Genomic DNA, 20,421 nt, shown 5'->3' with positions numbered 1-20,421 from the left:
TCACTTTGACAAGATTAAACCAAAGATTTTTATGTTGGACTGCTTAATGATAGCAAAATAAAATATATATATAATGAATGATATATGCAACTATGATCAAGTTTATAATGAAAATTTCTCTAACTTTGCTTTCATTATAAAGTATTATTATTTTCCAGCTTTGAGCAGCTGTGTATTAACTACACAAATGAGAAACTACAGCAGCTGTTCAATCACACAATGTTCATCCTTGAGCAAGAAGAATATCAGCGTGAAGGAATTGAGTGGAAGTTCATTGACTTTGGTCTTGATCTTCAGCCCACAATTGACCTAATTGAGAAGGTTAGTGATATAGGTCTTTATGCAAGTAGCTGTCTGTTTTTGTGTACAAATTCTGAAGTTGTACAATAGTACTACAGATTTTGAAAATATAAATAGTGGCATTTCTTTAGACGGCTCCTGTTTTCAAATGTTACGTAAGGTACAGTACTGACTTGATTTTGCAGGTGAAAATTGTTGTCAGTTTTATGTACAGGTATTACAAGTATATATCAAGCTATTCTATGAATATAAAGCAGACATTGCTTTTGTACAGTGTTAAGCACTGAATTAGGGTCGAAAAATAACCAAAGACTGCTTTTCAAGATAATGATTTTATTCTTTCCAGCCTATGGGTATTTTGGCTCTTCTGGACGAAGAATGTTGGTTCCCCAAGGCAACAGACAAAACCTTCATCGACAAGCTTAACCTCTCTCACTCTGTCCATCCCAAGTTTTGCAAGTCAGAGTTCCGTGATAAAGCAGACTTCGCCATTGTCCATTATGCTGGCAAGGTAGATTATTCAGGACATCAGTGGCTGATGAAAAACATGGACCCTCTGAATGAGAACATTGTTTCACTGCTACAGACCTCTCAGGATCCCTTCATTGCACAGATCTGGAAAGATGGTGAGCAGATTTGTCAATTTTTTGCCAACTTGGCTTAGTATAATAACATACAGTGGTAACTCTGTTTTCGAAGTTACTCCGTTCCCAGAGACGGTTCGACAACTGAAAATTAAAAAACCGAAACAAATTTTCCCGTAAGAAATAATGTAAATAGAATTAATCCGTTCCACACACCTAAAAATATTAACTTAAAAATACATTTTATGCATACTTCTCATATTTTGTACTACAGTATGTACAAGTATATCTTGCCTTTATTGAGGACTCCTTGGTGTATGGAAGACTGAGAAAAGGGTGGGGGGGGAGGTGTTAGGGTTTGGAAGGGGAGTCCCCTTCCATTATAACATCAGGTGGTGAGGACATTTCTGGGGGTACTCTCTCCTATATTTTGCAAGCATACCACTAAGACCTGGTTGTGGCTCACTGCATGCTTATCTTACTAAGAATCTTTATAAAGACACTTTTTTTTCCCCATGTTTAATAACGTGTCTGTAGTGAAATACTACATTCATTCACTTTGAATGATATTTTGTTTTTCCTATATCGTCGTCCTCACAACTATTTTCTTATGTTGAACTTTACCACAGACTTTCTTGGGACCCAAAGCGTGATATATTATAATTACTTTTCTGTGGGGAGCTCCTTCGGCTCCCTGGGGCTATTGGGCTAATGTGTGATATGAGACCGGGGCATTAGTCTAAGGAGTTCGACCTACAGGAGACTACGAGCTAGAACCTCGCCCCCCTTCAGAAGTTGCAGGAACCCTGGAAAACCTGGAAAAGGGGGCATTTCCTTATCTGCCATTGACTGAGGTTAGGCACCCAGAAAGGTAGGCATAACAAAACAAACCCCACATGGTATGAGAATTACAACTAAAAACCGAAAAGAGGGATAGAACTCCCTCCAATTCCAAGGAAAGAAGCAAACATCACACTATCGCCTTGCTGCTCGTCCGCTCAGTGCCTCCCTGCCCTGCACGGATGAGCAGGGCGGCAGTGAAAGTTCTAGTTAATGAATTAGCAGAATCTGCTATGTTATTATGTTGATAATTGTATAGGATTTTTTTATTTAACGATATTTTCTTTCAAGCCTGTCCCATCTCTTTGCCCCAGCCTTGATATTGGAGATGGAAAATAGAAGTGCATACATGGAAAAAAACAAAAATTGCAAGATTTAAGAGTGGAAATGTACATACAAGTTTTAATAATTTTCTTGTATGGGTTATATTCTTTAATGGTTTAATTTTAAATTATTAAATTAATATTTAAGTAGTTTTCCATAGTCTTTGCAAAGTGAAAATAAGTCTTGCCAACATTTTTACTGTGAGATTCATGGCTGCTATTGAGTTTTGTAATGTATTTACCCACTACTCTTTTCATTAACTTGATATAAATTTCCAGCTGAAATTGTGGGAATGGCTCAGCAGGCAATGGGAGACAGTCAGTTTGGTGCTCGCACAAGGAAAGGAATGTTCCGCACTGTTAGCCAGTTGTACAAGGAGCAATTGACCAAGCTCATGAGCACATTGAGAAACACCAACCCCAACTTTGTGCGATGTATAATCCCAAATCATGACAAGCGGGCTGGCAAGATTGATGCTGGACTTGTCCTGGATCAGCTGAGGTAAGAATTCTAACAATTTACTTTAAACCTAATGTTTGAGTATACTGTATTAATGAAGCTTACACAGTGAAATAACAAACATGATATATCTACGAGAAATATTAAAGCCGTAAAATGGGATCGTACCTACGTACAGTATTATAATTCAAAATTATTTGGATATTTCTGTCATTTCCTAAAATAAGCTGGACTTGAAATATTTTGCTAGCTGTTTTCTGGACAGAATTCTCATTAGGCTGGTAGTAGCTGAATTGTCACCTACATCTTGGTGTGAATTATGAATATTGTTTTTACGGTTCTTTAGTGTGTTACTGAACTTGTTGCTTAAGGTTTTCCTATAACATTTCAGATCTTGTGCTTCTTAAAAACCTTTACAGTTTATGTATATCTCAATTTAAAGCAAATTAAGAATGCCAGGGTAAACAATTGCAAAACTATACCATTAACTTAATATCGTAGCTTTGAACTCTGCTAAATGTTTCTAGTTTTAATGAACAGTTAATTCTTTGCTTTAATGAGTTTACAGTAAAGTCAGACTTGTATTTCTTTGTGGAAATTCCATGGCAGTGATATTTAAGTGCACAAAATGTCTTTCTTTCAGGTGCAATGGTGTGCTTGAAGGCATCCGAATCTGTCGCCAAGGTTTCCCTAACCGCATCCCCTTCCAGGAATTCCGGCAGCGTTATGAACTCCTCACTCCTAATGTTATTCCTAAGGGCTTCATGGATGGTAAGAAGGCTTGCGAGATGATGATACAGGCCCTGGAACTAGAACCAAACTTGTATCGTATTGGCCAGAGCAAGATTTTCCTGAGGGCTGGTGTTCTAGCATCATTAGAAGAGGAAAGGGATATCAAAATGACTGATCTCATTGTACAATTCCAGGCCTATTGTCGTGGTATGTTGGCTAGAAAGAACTACCAAAAGAGACTTCAGCAGCTCAATGCCATCAGGATCATCCAGCGTAACTGTGCTGCTTATCTGAAGCTTCGTAACTGGCAGTGGTGGCGCTTGTACACTAAGGTCAAGCCTCTTCTCCAAGTGACCAAACAGGAAGAAAAACTTGTTCAGAAAGAGGAGGAACTTAGGATGATACAGAATATTCTTGAAAATCAAAAGAAAACTAATACAGATATGGAAAATAAATTCCAACAAGCCCTACAGGAAAAGAATGTTTTGGCAGAGCAGCTGCAAGCCGAGACAGAGTTGTGTGCTGAAGCTGAAGAGATGCGGGCTCGTTTATTGGCACGTAAACAAGAACTAGAAGACATCCTACATGATATGGAAACAAGACTCGAAGAAGAAGAAGAACGTACAGGTAGCCTAACAACAGAGAAGAAGAAACTGCAGCTTCAAATTCAAGATTTGGAAGAACAGCTTGAGGAGGAAGAGGCTGCTCGGCAAAAGCTTCAGCTTGAGAAAGTTCAATGTGATGGCAAAATAAAGAAATTTGAAGAAGATTATGCATTACTTGAAGATACAAACCAAAAACTACTCAAGGAAAAGAAATTGCTTGAGGAACGATCACTAGATGTTTCAAGTACATTAGCAGAAGAAGAAGAAAAGTCTAAACACTTAATGAAACTAAAAGCAAAGCATGAATCAATGCTTACAGAACTAGAAGACAGAATTAAGAAAGAACAACAAGGCAGATCAGAATTAGAACGATCCAAGAGGAAATGCGAGACAGATCTTAATGATTTGAGAGAACAGATCAATGAGAAAAAGAATCAGATCCACGAAGTACAGATTCAGTTAGCCAAGCGAGAGGAAGAATTAGCACAGGCCATGATGAGAGTTGATGAAGAAGCTGCTGCCAAGTCACAGCTGCAAAAAAATATGCGTGAGGTAGAATCTCAGCTAAATGAGCTTCAGGAAGATCTTGAAGCAGAGCGTACTCTTAGAGCCAAGGCCGAGAAGCAAAAGAGGGATTTGAATGAGGAATTGGAGGCACTTAAAAATGAGCTATTAGACTCGCTAGATACAACAGCAGCACAGCAAGAGCTACGCAGCAAGAGAGAGGAGGAACTAGCATCTCTAAAGAAGAGCTTGGATGATGACCAATCAATTCATGAACAGCAGATAGGTGAACTACGGCAGAAACATGCTCATGCACTTGAGAACCTGAATGTCGAAATTGATCAACTAAAGAAACTGAAAGCTGGTTTAGATAAAGCCAAGAATCAACTTGAAGCAGAAAATGCTGACCTGGCAAATGAGCTAAAGGGTATTTCAGCCAGCAAACAGGATAGCGAGAAGAAAAGAAAACAGGCTGAAGCCATAATCTCTGAATTGCAGCAGAAGATTGCAGAATCTGACCGTAACAAGACAGACATCCAAGAGCGTTTGACTCGGTTAGAGCAGGAATTGAGTGTTGCAAATATTGCAGTAGAGGAGGCCGATTCTAAGGCCATGTCAGCAAATAATCAGTTGAAGAATCTAGAAGCTCACTTGCAAGAGACTCAAGGTCTTCTTGAGGAAGAAACTCGCCAGAAGCTTAACCTTAACTCTCGTGTACGTGCTCTTGAACAAGAGAAAGACCATTTACAAGAGGCTCTTGACGAGGAAGAGAGTTCTAAACGTAACTTTGAGAAACAAGTTGCTACTCTACAAGTACAGTTAAGCGAGGCAAAGAAAAAGGCAGATGAGGAATCTGGAAATGCACAACAATTGGAGGAGACGCGCAAACGCCAGAATAAAGAGCTGGAGGAGCTTCGCGCTCGCTTAGCTGAATTAGAAGCAACAAATGAAAAATTAGAAAAGAGTAAGCGCAAGCTGCAAGCTGAATTAGAAGATGCCCAAGTTGATATTGATGCTAACCGTGCTAAGGTTGTTGACTTGGAGAAAAAGCAACGTAACTTTGATAAGCTGCTTAGTGAAGAGAAGAGTAATTATGAACGATGTCAGCAAGAGAAGGAAAATGCAGAACGTGAGGCTAGAGAGAAGGAAACGAAGATTTTGTCATTAAACAGGTCAGTTTACAACTAGTACTCTTTTTAGCTATCTTCTGTTCCGCACATATTCATATCCCCAAATACTCAGTAGGGAGTAGAACAACTACCAGAACCCCATCAAGCAGGTACATAATAGTATAGCAGCTTCATTTAACAAAAAATGGTATTAATGATGTATTTTAAAACAAATCGAGTTGTTCCACTTTCTCCAGGATTAAATGAAATTGATTTACATTAATTTTAAAGTACAGTGTATGCGTGAGCATTTGTGTCTTTCCCACCATTACCCTGCCCAATCACTTGGGCTGGACAGTAGAGCAACGGTCTCGCTTCATGCATTTCAGTTTTCAATCTCCGATCGTCAAAACAGTTGGGCACCACTCCTTCCCCCCCCCCCCCCTACCCCTCTCTCTCCCCCCCCCCCCCCCCCCCCTCCCTTGAGAACACACACACACACACACACACACTTCCTAAATGTCAAAGCTTGCCTCTCCCCCTCCCCTTCCACAGTTCAAAGGGTTAATTGTATTTTATGAGGAGTTCATAATGTTTGTATCATGAGAGATTCTGATTTAGAAAACTGATTTTATTTTTAATTGTATTTAAGAGTTCATGCAGGTCTGTTGACCAGTTTAATGATGCATTTTATCATTAGGACATTGGAAGAGTATATGGAACGTATTGAAGATCTTGAAACTGGCAAGAAACGGTTACAAATTGAACTTGATGATCTAGTTTCAACTCGAGGCACAGCTGACAAGAATGTTCACGAACTGGAGAAAGCAAAACGTGCCCTAGAATCCCAGTTGGCAGAACAGAAGACTCAAGTAAGTACTGTGATTAAAAGTGCCTGTATAATTTTGACTTAGCATGCAACGTGTCTAAAGTTTTACTTTGTAAAATGATTTGTTGTTTCAATTGCTGTTTTATCTTGCCAGATTGAAGAGCTTGAGGACGAGTTGCAGCTAACAGAGGATGCCAAGCTACGACTTGAAGTAAATATGCAGGCCATGAAGGCACAGTTTGAACGTGACCTGAATGCTAGGGAGGAACAGGGCGAGGAGAAACGACGCGGACTTGTGAAACAGCTGCGAGAACTGGAGGCAGAGCTTGAAGAAGAACGCAAGCAACGCACAGCTGCAGTAACCGCTCGTAAGAAGTTGGAGGGTGATCTGAAGGATATGGAAGGTCAGCTGGAGATAAACAGCAAGGTGAAGGAAGATGCTGTCAAGCAGTTGAAGCGGGCAGGGGCACAACTGAAGGAATACCAGAGAGAGGCAGAAGAGAGTAGAGCTTCACGTGAGGAGATGTCTGCTCAATACAAAGAATTGGAAAGGAAGATAAAGGTCATGGAAACGGAGCTGCTTCAGTACCAGGAAGATCTTTCTTCTGCTGAGAGATCTCGCAAGGTACTGTATTTTGGTGGCCATTTGCAGAAAGGCTGTGTATTTAGTTGATAGTTTGTGTGAACTATTTCATTCACTAAAATATATAATGTATTAAAATTATATATTTGATTGTATAAAGTATTTTATATTCAATAATTAGATAGGTGTCAAATTATGAAGTAATCCAGCTATCTGATGTTGAACAATCCAGCCCCTGATGTTCAGACAGTGTTCTCTGATTGTTCCTGTGGCACCTGTACTCAATGATTCTATTCTGCATTTCCTTCTGTATCTTTCGCTCCAGTATGTTATTTTACTGTGCAAATTTGGGACATGGCCCTCCAGTATCTTCCATGTATGTATTATTTGATTACCTTTCTCGTCTCCTTTCCAGAGAGTACATTTTGAGAGCATTAAGACAGTCCCAATAATTTAATGGTTTATCATTTGTGTGTGTGCTGTATATGTTCTTTGTATTCCCTCTAATTCAGAGATCTCTCCTGCTCTGAAAGGGAAAGTGAGTACAGAGCAATACTGTATAGACAGGACAGCACCAGTGATTTAAATAGTGTTAGCATTCCTGTGGGGGGGGGGGGGGGTCTGGATTTGAACGTTCTCATAATCCATCCTATAATTTTCCTGGCTGCCGCTATATTTGCTTGGTTATCTTCACTAAATGTCAGGTCTTCAGACATCGTAATTCCCAGATCTTTTACATGTTACTTTCCTCCTATGAAGAAATTAATTAATCCGATATGATGATGCATGTGACTAATCTTGACACAGATTCAAAACAATATTTATCTTTGACAAAATCATCAGAATGCTGAAATTGAGAGAGATGAGCTTCAAGAGGAACTTAACCAATACACATCAAAGGCCACTTTGAGTGCAGATGAAAAGAAGAGGCTCGAGGCTCGCATCTCCTCCCTAGAAGAAGAACTGGAAGATGAACAGGGCAATGTCGAGGTATGCAATTTTGAGTTAAAGTATCTTTCATTAAAAAAAAAAAATTATCTAGACATTCCTCCAAATATAATGTAGCTACAGTACTTGGCACGAGTGCCTATTTTCCTTTATTAATCTGTACGTCATTTCTAATAATTCTGATATTGAGCTCTGCAACATAACTTGTCAATCTTTTAAATATAATTTTAAGGTATTCTTAGTATCTTCACATTCTGTTTGGTTAAATCAATGTAGTTGCTTCAAATAATGTAAAAATTGTTTTACTTGTGATAACAATTAACTTATTGTTGGAAAAGTTACCAATAATTATTTTTTGGAAATAGATCTTACTATTCTACTGTGCTGTTCCTTAATTGTGTACATGTTGTAATTTTATGGAAACCTCTGCTTTGGCAAGGTTTTTTACCATTGTATCTCGACATTAATTACAAGAAGTTGTTGTTGCAAAAAAATCATTAGTAAATATTCCCATTTCAAATGGGTCTATCATTAGGAACTTCTCTAGATAATGAGTGAGCCACAATAAAAGGAAAACTGTTCACTTTTATTTGCTAAATAACTTTCTTGCCAGTATTATTTCCTTTACGACTTTTTTTTTTTTTTCCTTAAATGGCTTTACCAGCCCAGTTCATGATGCTGGTTGCCTTCCCATCACTCTTGCCTATTTGATCCCACTTGCACTTGACACTCTGATCACCTCATTAACTGCTGAAGTATTCACCAAAACTCATAAGGTCGTAAGACATCTGAAATCGTACTCCAGTTTGAAGATTTGGCTTACCAATATTAGCAGGTCATTAGTTGTGTGTCCCTCCTCAGAGTTAAGAACTGATAAGTTTTCCAAAACAGCACTGATGTCTTGGCATACAATCTTAATTTTGGAATAAATAAATAAATAAATAAATAAGCAGTATAACAATCGGTTGTTACAAATGTTGGTTTATAATATGGCTATCAAAGTTTCCTCTGCATTTCTTATGCAATCCTATTTATTAACTATACTGTACCTATTTGTCATGTTACTAGCTTCCATACTCGTCTCCAGTATTATCATTAAACAAGTTTTAAAAGTTTTATATTGTAAAAGTAACACTAAAATGAATGTGGTTAGTATGTCTTAAAAAAGTCTATTGAAATTGCATTTCATTCATGGACAGGTATTAATGGACAAGATGCGCAAGAGCCAACTATCCATGGAACAGCTACAAACAGATTACAACACGGAGAAGTCGTCTGTGGTGAAACTTGAGGGCCAACGATCTATGTTGGAGCGCCAGAACAAGGAACTGAAGGCAAAACTAGTAGAATTAGAGACTGAAATTCGTTCAAAGACGAAAGCAACCATAGCAGCACTTGAATCAAAGGTAGGTCTTTTCTATTAGTTTAACGAATGTACTTATGTAGAATATTAACTGGGGGGTTATGTTTGACATATACTATATACTGGTGAATTTTAGTAACATTAATTGATTTATTGAATATGATCCTAATTTGTCATTAAGAAGAAAAATTGGGTATGTTTTGAGGGTAGGTTTAACGATTTACAGAGCAACCTCATTGATCTGAATACTGTGTCACTGTTCTGCTTGTCGGAAATTAATACAATTTGCAGACAAGTCCTGATATTTCCCATTCATTGAATATCAAAGCCACTTGGTAAACTAACGGCCTGGCGTGAGAATTTATGCTGTACCTGGTGACATCCAAAAGATACACAATGTTGACTTGGATGTCATTTTTCAAAAGATCAGAATGTAAATTCAGATGTGCATTGTGATGAGTGAAAAGCTTCATCTCTTCAGGAACAAGAGACTTTATCTATTTGGGAACAAAAATGTATACAAAAGCCAAAGTTACACAAAGTTCTTGACTATACATGACACAGAAATGGTAGTTTCTTTTTGGGATGAGCATAGTTTGTTTATTCAATCTCATTGAGAAGACGGATAAATGTTTAATTTCTTCTTCAGTGCTAACACAATGATTGAGAGAATTTCTAGTTTGATTAGTATTCATAGTTGGCCAAGCTTTGTTAAAAGAATGTATATATAACTGGCCCTTTATATGTAGGAAGTTTTGAATGTGTAAGGAATATTGTAATGAGTGGCTGATTGGATATTAATGCAGGTGTATGTGAGGATTGTCAACATATACTTGGTATGGAGAGACCAAGGCAGTCAAAGTATGCATGGTAAGAAAAGGCAGAGAGTTGGTGTACAGGCCCGACATTAGTAATTGAAGTGTCAAATTTCATGTACTATACTGAGTATCCAGATGATGGGTCTTTTAGCAGTTACACAGATATATATTAAATAGGTTGAAGTTTGATTGATGTGTGCATGTTAGCTGTTAAGAACCATTATTGGCAAGAGTAATATTATTGTGATGGAGGGAAGAGGAAATAATTTGTGAAATATGGAAAAATGAAGTGCTACCTTACCTTGAAGTTACCTTGAAGTGTTTCTGGGGCTTAGTGTCCCTGCGGCCCGGTCGTCGACCAGGCCTCCTCGTTGCTGGACTGGTCAACCACGCTGTTTGACACGGCTGCTTGCAGCCTGACGTATGAATCACAGCCTGGTTGATCTGGTATCCTTTCGAGGTGCTTATCCAGTTCTCTCTTGAACACCATCACTGGAATCAGTATTTGCTGGAATTAGTTTTATCACACAATCTCTGCATTTAATAAATGACTCGTGTGAAATTGAGGGTTATTCTAACTATTTACAGAGCAACTTCATTGATCCAAAATATTATTGTAAGGAAAGGAAAGTTGCTAGTGGATTGGAAGCTCTGGTTAGGAAAATAGAGAAGCAGCCAGGAGGCTGTAAGAATTGGTGATGGTAACCCTTATATATATATATATATATATATATATATATATATATATATATATATATATATATATGCATGACATTGGTTTGGCATGAAATGTGAAAAACAGACATTCTTAAATGATTGTGTTCAGAGAAGAGTAAAGGAAAAAATGTGAAATGTAGTGAAAGTATTTATAAACCACGAGATTGAGAAGCATGTACAGAGAATGTTTAGGCATTTTCAATGAATGGATGACCTTTAACTGGTGAAGAAGGTATTAGAGTAAATGTAGAGGAGGAAGAGAAGAATGGGGAAAATATTTGGTAGATGTGATGGATGAGTAAAGAAAGTGTGTGAACAGCACAGGAGAGACAAGGTTAGGTTGAAGTTGTTTCTATGGCTAAGGGGAATGTAAGTATGAACACTCCTGAAACTTGCAGGAGTGAGGTACATCTCTTGGATCCTGCTTCTCGACCCACAATCGACTGATACATAAGTTCTAGAGCCTATTTGGCTCTTGTGTTTTCTACACCTAAATTTGTGAATGGAGTTTGCCTACAATGCCTTGCTTCTTAACTCAATCCATTTGTTGACTGTTTTGCCATTGAAAAATTGTCTTTATGGCTAATTTGGGTACTAAGTGTCTGTCTGTCCCCCTTGTTCTTGTACTACACAGGCTAAATAGTCTGTCTTTATCAGCACTGTCTATTCCCTTGAGTATTTTCCATGTGGTGGTCATATTTTGTGTTCTCTAGTAACACAAGGTTTAACTTATTTTTCATTGCTCATATCTATCAGCTCTGGGACTAATTTGGTGGCTGCTCTGATAATTGCCAAGGTGTGTTGTTGCTTGTACATCAGTCGTGCTATATACAGTTGAATGAATGATACATTGGATGTTTTGTTAATATTTTTATAAACTTTTACCATATTGTTCCACCCTCGTATTTTTTCTCCTCCTTTCCTGGTTGGTGGATACCACCTCACCTTATGTGGGGGGGAATGGGGGAACTAATAAGAATGTTAGCAAATTATAATAAAAATTGTGGGTGTCAAGTGCCACAGATGATTGAAAATTGAGGCATTGAAAAAAATGTAATTTACTAATACAAGTATTTTATATAAGGTTTCCAATTTGGAAGAACAACTCGAGGTTGAAGCTCGTGACCGCCTGGCTCAAGCAAAGGCCAACCGCAAGCTGGAGAAGAAGCTGAAGGAGCTGGTCATGCAAGTGGAGGATGAGCGCCGTCATGCTGACCAATATAAGGAGCAGTTAGATAAAGTAAGTTACAATATTTATACATTATAGTTACTTGTCAGAATTTTATCTTTGTAGCTTGAATGATTGATGCATTATATGCATCAAATCTTATTGTGGATGATCTTTAAGCTCATATTTGTCTTGGAACATGCATAGTTGCAGTAGTAGCTTTTGCTGCATATAGGAAACAAATGTTCAATTTGGAGAATGAGTATAACTTAAGCTATGTATCCTGCAGCTTTTAATTCCTTGCATAAAATATTATCCTTTATTGTTACACAAATTATAATCATTATTATAAATTTTCAGTCAAATGCTAGAGTAAAACAGCTGAAGCGTACAATGGAAGAAACCGAGGATGAGTTGTCAAAGGAAAAGATGCAGCGTCGTAAAGCCCAACGAGAGGTAGAAGACATGATGGAATCACAAGAGGCACAGAACAGAGAAATATCTTCTCTCAAAACTAAACTCAGGTATAGTGCTCTTGCATAAAAATAATGGTCGTTGTGGAATGAAAGTGTCAGTAGTTATATAAAACAAACGAAGTGGAGAAAACACAAGCAAGCAACAACCTAAAAAAAAAAAATAAAAACTATATTTTTCTTTATTCACTTCGATTAGCCAGGGTCCACCTAGGACATTGATGAAATACTAGGCCCTTATTGACTTGTGGCACTGTCTTTCTTAATGATCTTATTACATTGTTGAGGAGGAGACTGGAGAAATATAACTATCCACAACTAGAGATACTGCACTTGACAATACAAAAGAACAAACCCCTATCACTGGACACCACCTTGGAGTGATACTATAATTTGATTCACTTGCAACTAATTATCTTCCTGCAAGTGAATTGGCCAGCTAAATACTTTGTATTGATTGACACTAGATGTTAATACTTGGCACTACAACTGTATCAGAGGAGTTGGCCACCCGCACTTGAAGCTAAAGTCTCATAAGCATGCCATTAATATCAAGACTTCAAGTTTTAAGAGCTAGTAATGGAACCTTGCAGACATAATTGGCTGTCCTGGTGACTGCAGATTCATCTCGAAGAGGGGTGTCGAGTGATATGGTTGGTGCTTTTTTATCATGGCAATCGGTAACTTTGGTGATAGGTCTCCCCATTCCAACTAAGCAGCAAGGCCATTTACAAACATCCCCATCTTGATGGGGAACACGTTGCCAAGGGCCTAGCATTGTGAGCTCTTTCCTGGGAGGACACTAACCAGGAACAAGGAACTGCTGAGGGAATATCTCAATTTATATTTTTGTAGTTTTTATTTTCATCTTTGTGGGATATTTAATGTAGACATACTGACTTTAAAGAGCATCTTTTAGATTTGTAAAAGAATTCCACATGCTGGATTGTCGTGAAAATAAAGTTACTAATTGGAGTTCATTAAAAAACAAAGATTCCTCTTAAGTGCTTGTTATAATTAAGAAAGTGAAGAATTTAAATTACAAGTTAGATAATATAAAACTGGAAAAAAGGTAATTTTTTAAAAAGATAATGTGGAGGGGAGGAAATTGGGGGTAGGCACAAATGACTCTAGAATGAAGAGGGAAATTTCTAATGTGACGTATCAGATGGTAAGGCTTCCAAGAGGTGCAAAGGCCAGCAGCATATTGCCTCTTGGATATGTTTACAGTTGCTAATGTGTTCATGGAATTGGATGCTCATAAATGGTTAACACCAGTTACATTACATACAAATTTATTATTGGTCTGTTTATGAGCCATTAAGTGACCAATTTGGGTATGGTGGTCCACTTTTCTTTTGCAGTAAGAGTAGTATGTTTTTAATAGCTTCCTGTGCTGTAGCAGGATGGCAGATAAGTTTACCAGTATTGCAGAGATTTGCCATATTGCTGCCCAGTACACAACATTTACTCCCACCTCTCATCATAGCAGATGGTAAAAAGAATGTATTTTATCATAATATTAACGTGACTCGGAAGTAACCTTGCCTAGTTTTGTGTATGCGCTTATCTACTCGTGTATACAAAATATTCATCGTGCGAGTCTTTTTACAAATACATGATTTTAGATATCTAGAATTAGCTGCAATTATTTAATTACAATGTTACTTTTAAAACCAAAGTCTGGAGTAGTGTGTGCTTTCTCAAATTTGTAGGCCGGCAGTAGGTACTGTTGTGCTTGAAATTGTGGATGCTTTATTTATTATTTGTAATATTATTTTTAGGCTTATTTTTTAATTTGAATTAGTACAAATAGATTTTCACAAAAAAATTGTCCAGTTGGACATAGTGGTGGAATATATTTCTTGACTTGCCCCATCCCCTCTTTCTATCTCTATCTATAAATTTCTTTAACTTTCTTTACCCCCTTCTCTCCCAGTGGGCACAATATCTAAGAGTAACATTAAGTTAAATTTGAATCAACATTGATAATGTTAATTCAACATTGGAGTAATGCTGAATCAATGTTACGTTAGGATATTGTGGCCATTGGGCTCCTAATGCTTTTCTGATATCTTCTTACTTTTCAATCTTTTTCTTGTTTCTTTCTTTTCCTAACCATCCTGTTTCTCATGCACTATCAAAATGCCTAGAATAGAGGTATAAAAATCAATGGTAATTTAATATCAACTCTGGTTATAGTAAGGATGTGTTTAAAACAAATTTATGGATTTATTACAAATTACTGATAAACTTAAAGCAAATAATGGAGCACTTGTTGCTGGAGTGTTTACATTCTGCAGGTTGTCTTGCTCTTTCCTTATTGCACTGTAGCGCCAAGAAATCTTCACTAGAACTGTCATTCTTGACTTTGGACTAAGCTGTTCAATTATGAATGCTTATTTTATGCCAGATGACATGGCCTACTTCGAATGCAGGTACAATTTTCGAGACTAGCAATAATGATTGTGCCAAGTAGAAATGAGCGAGACTGCAATTCAAAATGTTTTCTATAGAATTGTGCTCCAGTATAATTTTTGGAAAACTTACTACATTGACATGAGAGGATGGTGGATTAATTAAAGGTTTTTACTACATTGACATGAGAGGATGGTGGATTAATTAAAGGTTTTTAAAGAAATTAAAAGTTGTGTTCACACACACATACACACTTTTGTTTTTTAGATGCATAATTTTTAGACATTTGATTTGAGAGTACCTATTGTTTGATGTATTGCAGCAGTAGTAAAATGGGTAGTCACATGCTGAGTAGTCGGAGGTCACTCACCACGACTACTATAACACCGGACGACCAGGAAGACTAGGCTCTTGTGGGTACCTCATAAATGGTCTTCATCCAGTAGACCTACTTTGAGTACTTCATGAATATAGTTATTTAGTTCTGCACTCTCTCTAGCTGCTACACCGTGCTTATTGCGCATAATTGCATTGGTGTCCTTAATTACAAATGTGATGTCATAAAAATTAAGTTACTTTCGTTCAGGAATTAATCGGTGATGGATGGGGCATGAAATTTGTAGATAATAGGAATCTAGCGACAGTAATTTAACATAGCACAGTATAACAAATTTTTAGTTATTAGTATGAATTTCTGTAAAAAAAAATCCCCTAATATACCTCTCTTTTGTGGCTGCTGTAGCCAAGCTGAAGCTGAAAAGGTCTTAAATCAAATCACGAAACGAACAAATCGTGGGCTGTGCAAGCTTACGAAGAATGCTTCAACTTCAAATGTGATTGATCTTGCTCAAGATTTGAGTAGCAGTGAAGACGAGAAGTTTGTTTTTTTTGGTTATTAGCCCGAGTAGTCAGGCAAGATGCCGTGTGTGCGAGTTGGAAACCATTACTACATAGGATAGTCTTGTATATTTGTGATAATTGGTGTTGTTCGTTTGTGATAATTTCAACCGCAGTTGGATTAAGTTGTATTCGTTTTGTAAGCTAATAACCTAACACATCAGTTTTGACTCGTTAGACTTACAGTACTACTGTCATTTTCTTACAGTACTATAGTTTTGCATGTTTTATTTGATGCAAGTACTTACAATTAGGTATTGGTATTTGTGAGTGGCTTGAAAATGAAACTGGTTGTCAAAACCATTTTTTCAGCATTTCCCATCCCCCCCTACAGATACTCCTCTCGGAAAGGTCACACGTTAGTAGTAACCTAATCCTATTTGCATGACATTTGTTGTATCCACGTACAGTATGACACTTTATGCACCGTAGTGTGAACATTATATATATATATATATGTATATATATATATATGTATATGTATACTGTAATATATTAATATATATTTTTATATATATTAATATATATATGTTTATATTTGTCATGTGTCAAAGAAGCTTCCAGATTAAATAGCTTACTATTTTTGTTGTATGCATGCAGAATTGCCTGCTTGTTTGCAGTTTTGCTACGTGCACATATTTTCCATTCATCACTTTTCTCGTAAATTACTTGAAAATCTCATTTTGTAACAAACTTCAATTTACATCTTTACAAAAGCTTTTTGCATAGAGCTAAAACTTACTTAAACATGTACACAAAGTTTGAAGAATATCCTTGTAGAAGTGCTATAATTTTATGCCAAAGAAAATAAAATGTTTTGTTTGTTACCAGTGACTCGGTAAAGACTTTCTTTTTATTCTCTACCAGGCGTGGTGGTGCTGGAATTAGTTCTCGCCTCGATTTCTTGGGAGTGAAACGTGGCTCTATTGCTGCGGCAAGCGATGACTCTCAGAATGCAGATGATTCTGTGGATGGAGAGGAGGATGCTACCAAGTGAAGACCCCATGCACATCACATCATTGCTCGTAGGACATGCCCTTCTTGAGGGTTACCATTGTTAAATATTCTTCTCCAGAGAGGCTCTCCACTTCATTAATATGTACTGAGTAAATTATTTGCATATTTAGTCAACGGTGAAGTATGGGGGGGCGATGAGCTTCTAGTACTGTACTGCATTTTGGTTGGTGTGCCTGTTGCAGGAAATTGCCAACAATGGTTCAAGTGAAATTTAAATAGAACAAAACCTACTGGTATAACACTAAGTAGTGTTTACATGTGGTTATTAAATTGTATGTTAACTTTAAATATTTAGTTGAGAAAACAAAATTATTTATAGGGTTGTATCTGTTGGAATCGGTGTGCATTTTTGTTGAATTTGTTGCCATATTTGCATACCCAGTGAATGGACTGACAAATTATATTATAACATTCCACAAATTAGGGTGTTTTAGTGTTGGCATATTTGTACTTAATCCTTGAGGTGGATATTGGGTAAGAAAGAGCACAAAGTTGCCTCGTCCTAACTTCTGACAACTTCCAGCATGGGAAATGTTGGTACAGTTTAATTTAGGTACCTTAGTCCTACATTTGTGAAAAGCAGGTAGATGGTGGTTGTTGGGTGTAATGAAGGGGCAGTTAACCCTGGGAGTGAAATGTAAGAGGCAATAGTTGCCAAGCAACAAGTTACATTATCATAAATAAAGGATACAAGTACACTTGTGGTAACAAATGCTGTAGGTATGTTTGTGTTGGGAGGGGGGAGTGGGATTAGGTATATATATATAGACATAAGTTAATACTGGTCCATATAAACACATCCACATTACAAGTATGCCACCTGTTGCCAACAGTAAGGGGTTGAGCTTTGGTGGCTCTGGCAAACAAATTGCCATTGAATAGTATGAATCATGCATCCTGCATGTTACTTTTTTTACTGTCATAATACTTTTCCTAACTTTGTATCAAACTAACCATGAATGCTTCCAAACTGCAACAATGTATAGATAATGAATAACCTATTACCATTAGTTAAGAGCTACCTATATGACTATTATTGTTATGTATTATCATAATTACGGTTATCTTGTATAGTTGCCAGGCCAATTAGTATTTTAAAATTTTCTTATACATCCTGTACATACATGCATACATTTATATAGAGCTTAATTACAACCATCCATATAGTATTAGATATTTTGACAACATAGTTGTATGTGCACTGGTTGTATCACTGATTTTGAGTTATCACTATTTTACAAGTGACCTTAAAATTAAGCCATTGCTCATAGCAAATTGACCTCATTTTCGTGTATCAATCCCAAGTCTTGTTAGAAAATATGGCCTTATAGATGTAGAAGACACCCTGTGAAACATATTCTGAATAATAGTGGTAGATGGTTTTTGGGAAGTGATTTTCTGTACAGGATGGAAATAAGAAATATAGTAAATGACTTTGATTTGTGATTTAAGGTATAAAAGCTTCTATAAGGTGCTTTGTTTTGATATTGCCATTGCATTTGTTATTTTGAACTCTGATCATGTATTACATAGAATTTTGAATAAGCAAAGTTTTCTATAAAAGAGCAGGGTACAGCATTGCTTACCAGACAAGTTAGGGCCTAAAGAATACATGACATGTCAGTCAGGATGCACAAGTATATTATTTAACTGGTTTTAAAATTTTAAAAAATTCATGCAATGTTAGCCTTGCATAAATTTTTTTTTTTTTTTTTATAATTGGAGTTCTTCAATGTTTAAATTTTAGTGAAGTTTGGTGCAAAAACACGTTTTGATAAACAATTTGAATAAGTTTCTGGGAGTTGCCTTGCGGTGGCAAAGTATTGCCCTCGGCTTTTAGGGACGAGAATATTATACCGTCCATGTTTCTGGCCCTCCATCTCTTCCTAGGAGGAGGGTGAGCAGAGGTGGGTGCTGAAGTTCCTATTCAGGGGAGATGTGCCAAGTGCATTTTATGTTTGTGATAAAGGTAATGAGCGATAAGTTGTTCTTTCAAAGAACTGGAGAATTATGGTAATGATAGATCAAAAGGCTAGTGGTCATATACAATTATTCATATTGAAATTCACTTGCCCATTTGTGTGTATTTGAGGATCTGGCAGCATCGAGCACATTTGTATATTTATAAATAGTAATAAATTTATATTTATATATACTTGTGGTGCACTCCAGCTGACTGCAATAAATGGCCTTGACAGTGTATGTGTTTCATTATTTTAAATTCATCTAGTTTTAAGTTTCATCTATTTTAACTGTCAATGGTCTCCTCATTGTGGGGGGGAGGCTAATGTAGGGGGTCAGTTGGGTTGCCTTGAACCCCTCTCTGGGGTGTTATGCTGGTCTCCTTTGTATGTACAAGTCACCTGTAGTCACCCATGAGTGGTCCACCTTTTGAGGTTGGTAGGGTGTCCAGGTTAGGGCAAGAGAGAGAGAGGGAGGTGTGTGCAAGTGGATGAATGGGCATAACAAACGGGATAGTTATTTAGGCAGTTGATAGTGGTAAGGTTTGTGATGATGTGTACCTTGACTATAGCAAAGCTTTTGCTACAGGCTACACGAGACTGATTAAAAAAGATAGAGGCTCGTGTGTGGTATTGGGGGTTAAGTTGGATTAGGGCATGGTTATACCAAAGGAAACGGTATCGATGGGGTTAAGTAGAGTGAAAATGTTGTACGTGGAGTGCCTCAAGGCTCTAGCCTGGAACCTCTGTTATTCATAATATACAAATGATTTAGATTCAGGTTTGAGCAGCAATATTTTCAAATTTGCCAGTGATACAAAAATTGGGAGGGAAACAAGCACAGAAAGGGACTCGTTATATAGTAGTAGTGGACCCCATACCCAACCTGTTGGCAATAGTGGACCCTATACCTATTCTGTGGGCGATAGTGAACTCCATACCCATCCTGTGGGCAATAGTGGACCCCATACCTATCCTGTGGGCAGTAGTGGAGCCCATACCCATCCTGTGGGCAGTAGTGGACCCCATAACAATCCTGTAGGCGGTAGTGGACACCATACCTATCCTGTGGGCAGTAGTGGACCCCATAACAATCCTGTAGGCGGTAGTGGACCCCATAACTATCATGTGGGCAGTAGTGGACCCCATACCCATCCTGTGGGCAGTAGTGGACCCCATCCTCTGGGCAGTAGTGGACCCCATACCCATCCTGTGGGCAGTGGTGGACCACATACCCATCCTGTGGGCAATGGTGAACCCCATACCAATCCTGAGGCAGTAGTGGACCCCATTCCCATCCTGTGAGCAGTAGTGGACTCCATACCCAGCCTGTGGTCGGTAGTGGACCCCATACCTAGCCCGTGAGCAGTAGTGAACTCCATACCCATCCTGTGGGCAATAGTGGACCCAATACCTATCCTGTTGGGCAGTAGTGAACCCCATACTTATCCTGTGAGGCAGTAGACGACCCCAGTCCTATCCTGTGGGCGGTAGTGGCCCTCATACCCATCCTGTGGGCAGTATTGGACCCAATACCTATCCTATGGGCAGTAGTGGACCCCATACCTATCCTGTGGGCAGTTGTGGACCCCATACCCATCCTATGGGGTCCGTCTAATTACCGCAAGCTACACAAAGCTTCCTGGCAATACGTTATAATGGATAAATATGATGGGTTAGGCTGACCTAACCAAACTTAACCTAACCAAACCTAACCGAACCGAAACTTGGATCGTCGACTTGATTTGGCGTCACCAGCTCTTTATTTTCGT

At 37.9% G+C, this 20,421-nt stretch overlaps 1 protein-coding gene across 13 annotated transcripts in view; it reads left to right on the top strand.

The window, feature by feature from the left end:
* The window catches only part of zip (myosin heavy chain 10), a 183,012-nt gene extending 164,126 nt beyond the window's left edge, over positions 1–18,886 (top strand). For 7 of the 13 annotated variants that reach the window (XM_045751937.2, XM_045751940.2, XM_045751939.2 and 4 more), the window contains 12 exons: positions 159–321; positions 647–926; positions 2,327–2,549; positions 3,151–5,520; positions 6,158–6,329; positions 6,441–6,911; positions 7,713–7,859; positions 9,017–9,223; positions 11,800–11,955; positions 12,244–12,407; positions 15,517–15,651; positions 16,539–18,886. In XM_045751937.2, the coding sequence (XP_045607893.2) occupies positions 159–321; positions 647–926; positions 2,327–2,549; positions 3,151–5,520; positions 6,158–6,329; positions 6,441–6,911; positions 7,713–7,859; positions 9,017–9,223; positions 11,800–11,955; positions 12,244–12,407; positions 15,517–15,651; positions 16,539–16,668 (4,618 nt within the window). In that variant the 3' untranslated portion in view covers positions 16,669–18,886. Of the gene's footprint in view, positions 1–158; positions 322–646; positions 927–2,326; positions 2,550–3,150; positions 5,521–6,157; positions 6,330–6,440; positions 6,912–7,712; positions 7,860–9,016; positions 9,224–11,799; positions 11,956–12,243; positions 12,408–15,096; positions 15,188–15,516; positions 15,652–16,538 lie in introns of all 13 variants that reach the window. The other 6 variants (XM_069316106.1, XM_069316110.1, XM_069316105.1 and 3 more) reach the window with 3 other exon arrangements.
* Positions 18,887–20,421: the final 1,535 nt, after the last annotated feature.

The sequence above is a fragment of the Procambarus clarkii genome, chromosome 82 (assembly GCF_040958095.1).
Source record: "Procambarus clarkii isolate CNS0578487 chromosome 82, FALCON_Pclarkii_2.0, whole genome shotgun sequence".
NCBI lineage: Eukaryota > Metazoa > Arthropoda > Malacostraca > Decapoda > Cambaridae > Procambarus > Procambarus clarkii.
This window is presented reverse-complemented; position numbering and strand designations above follow the sequence as displayed.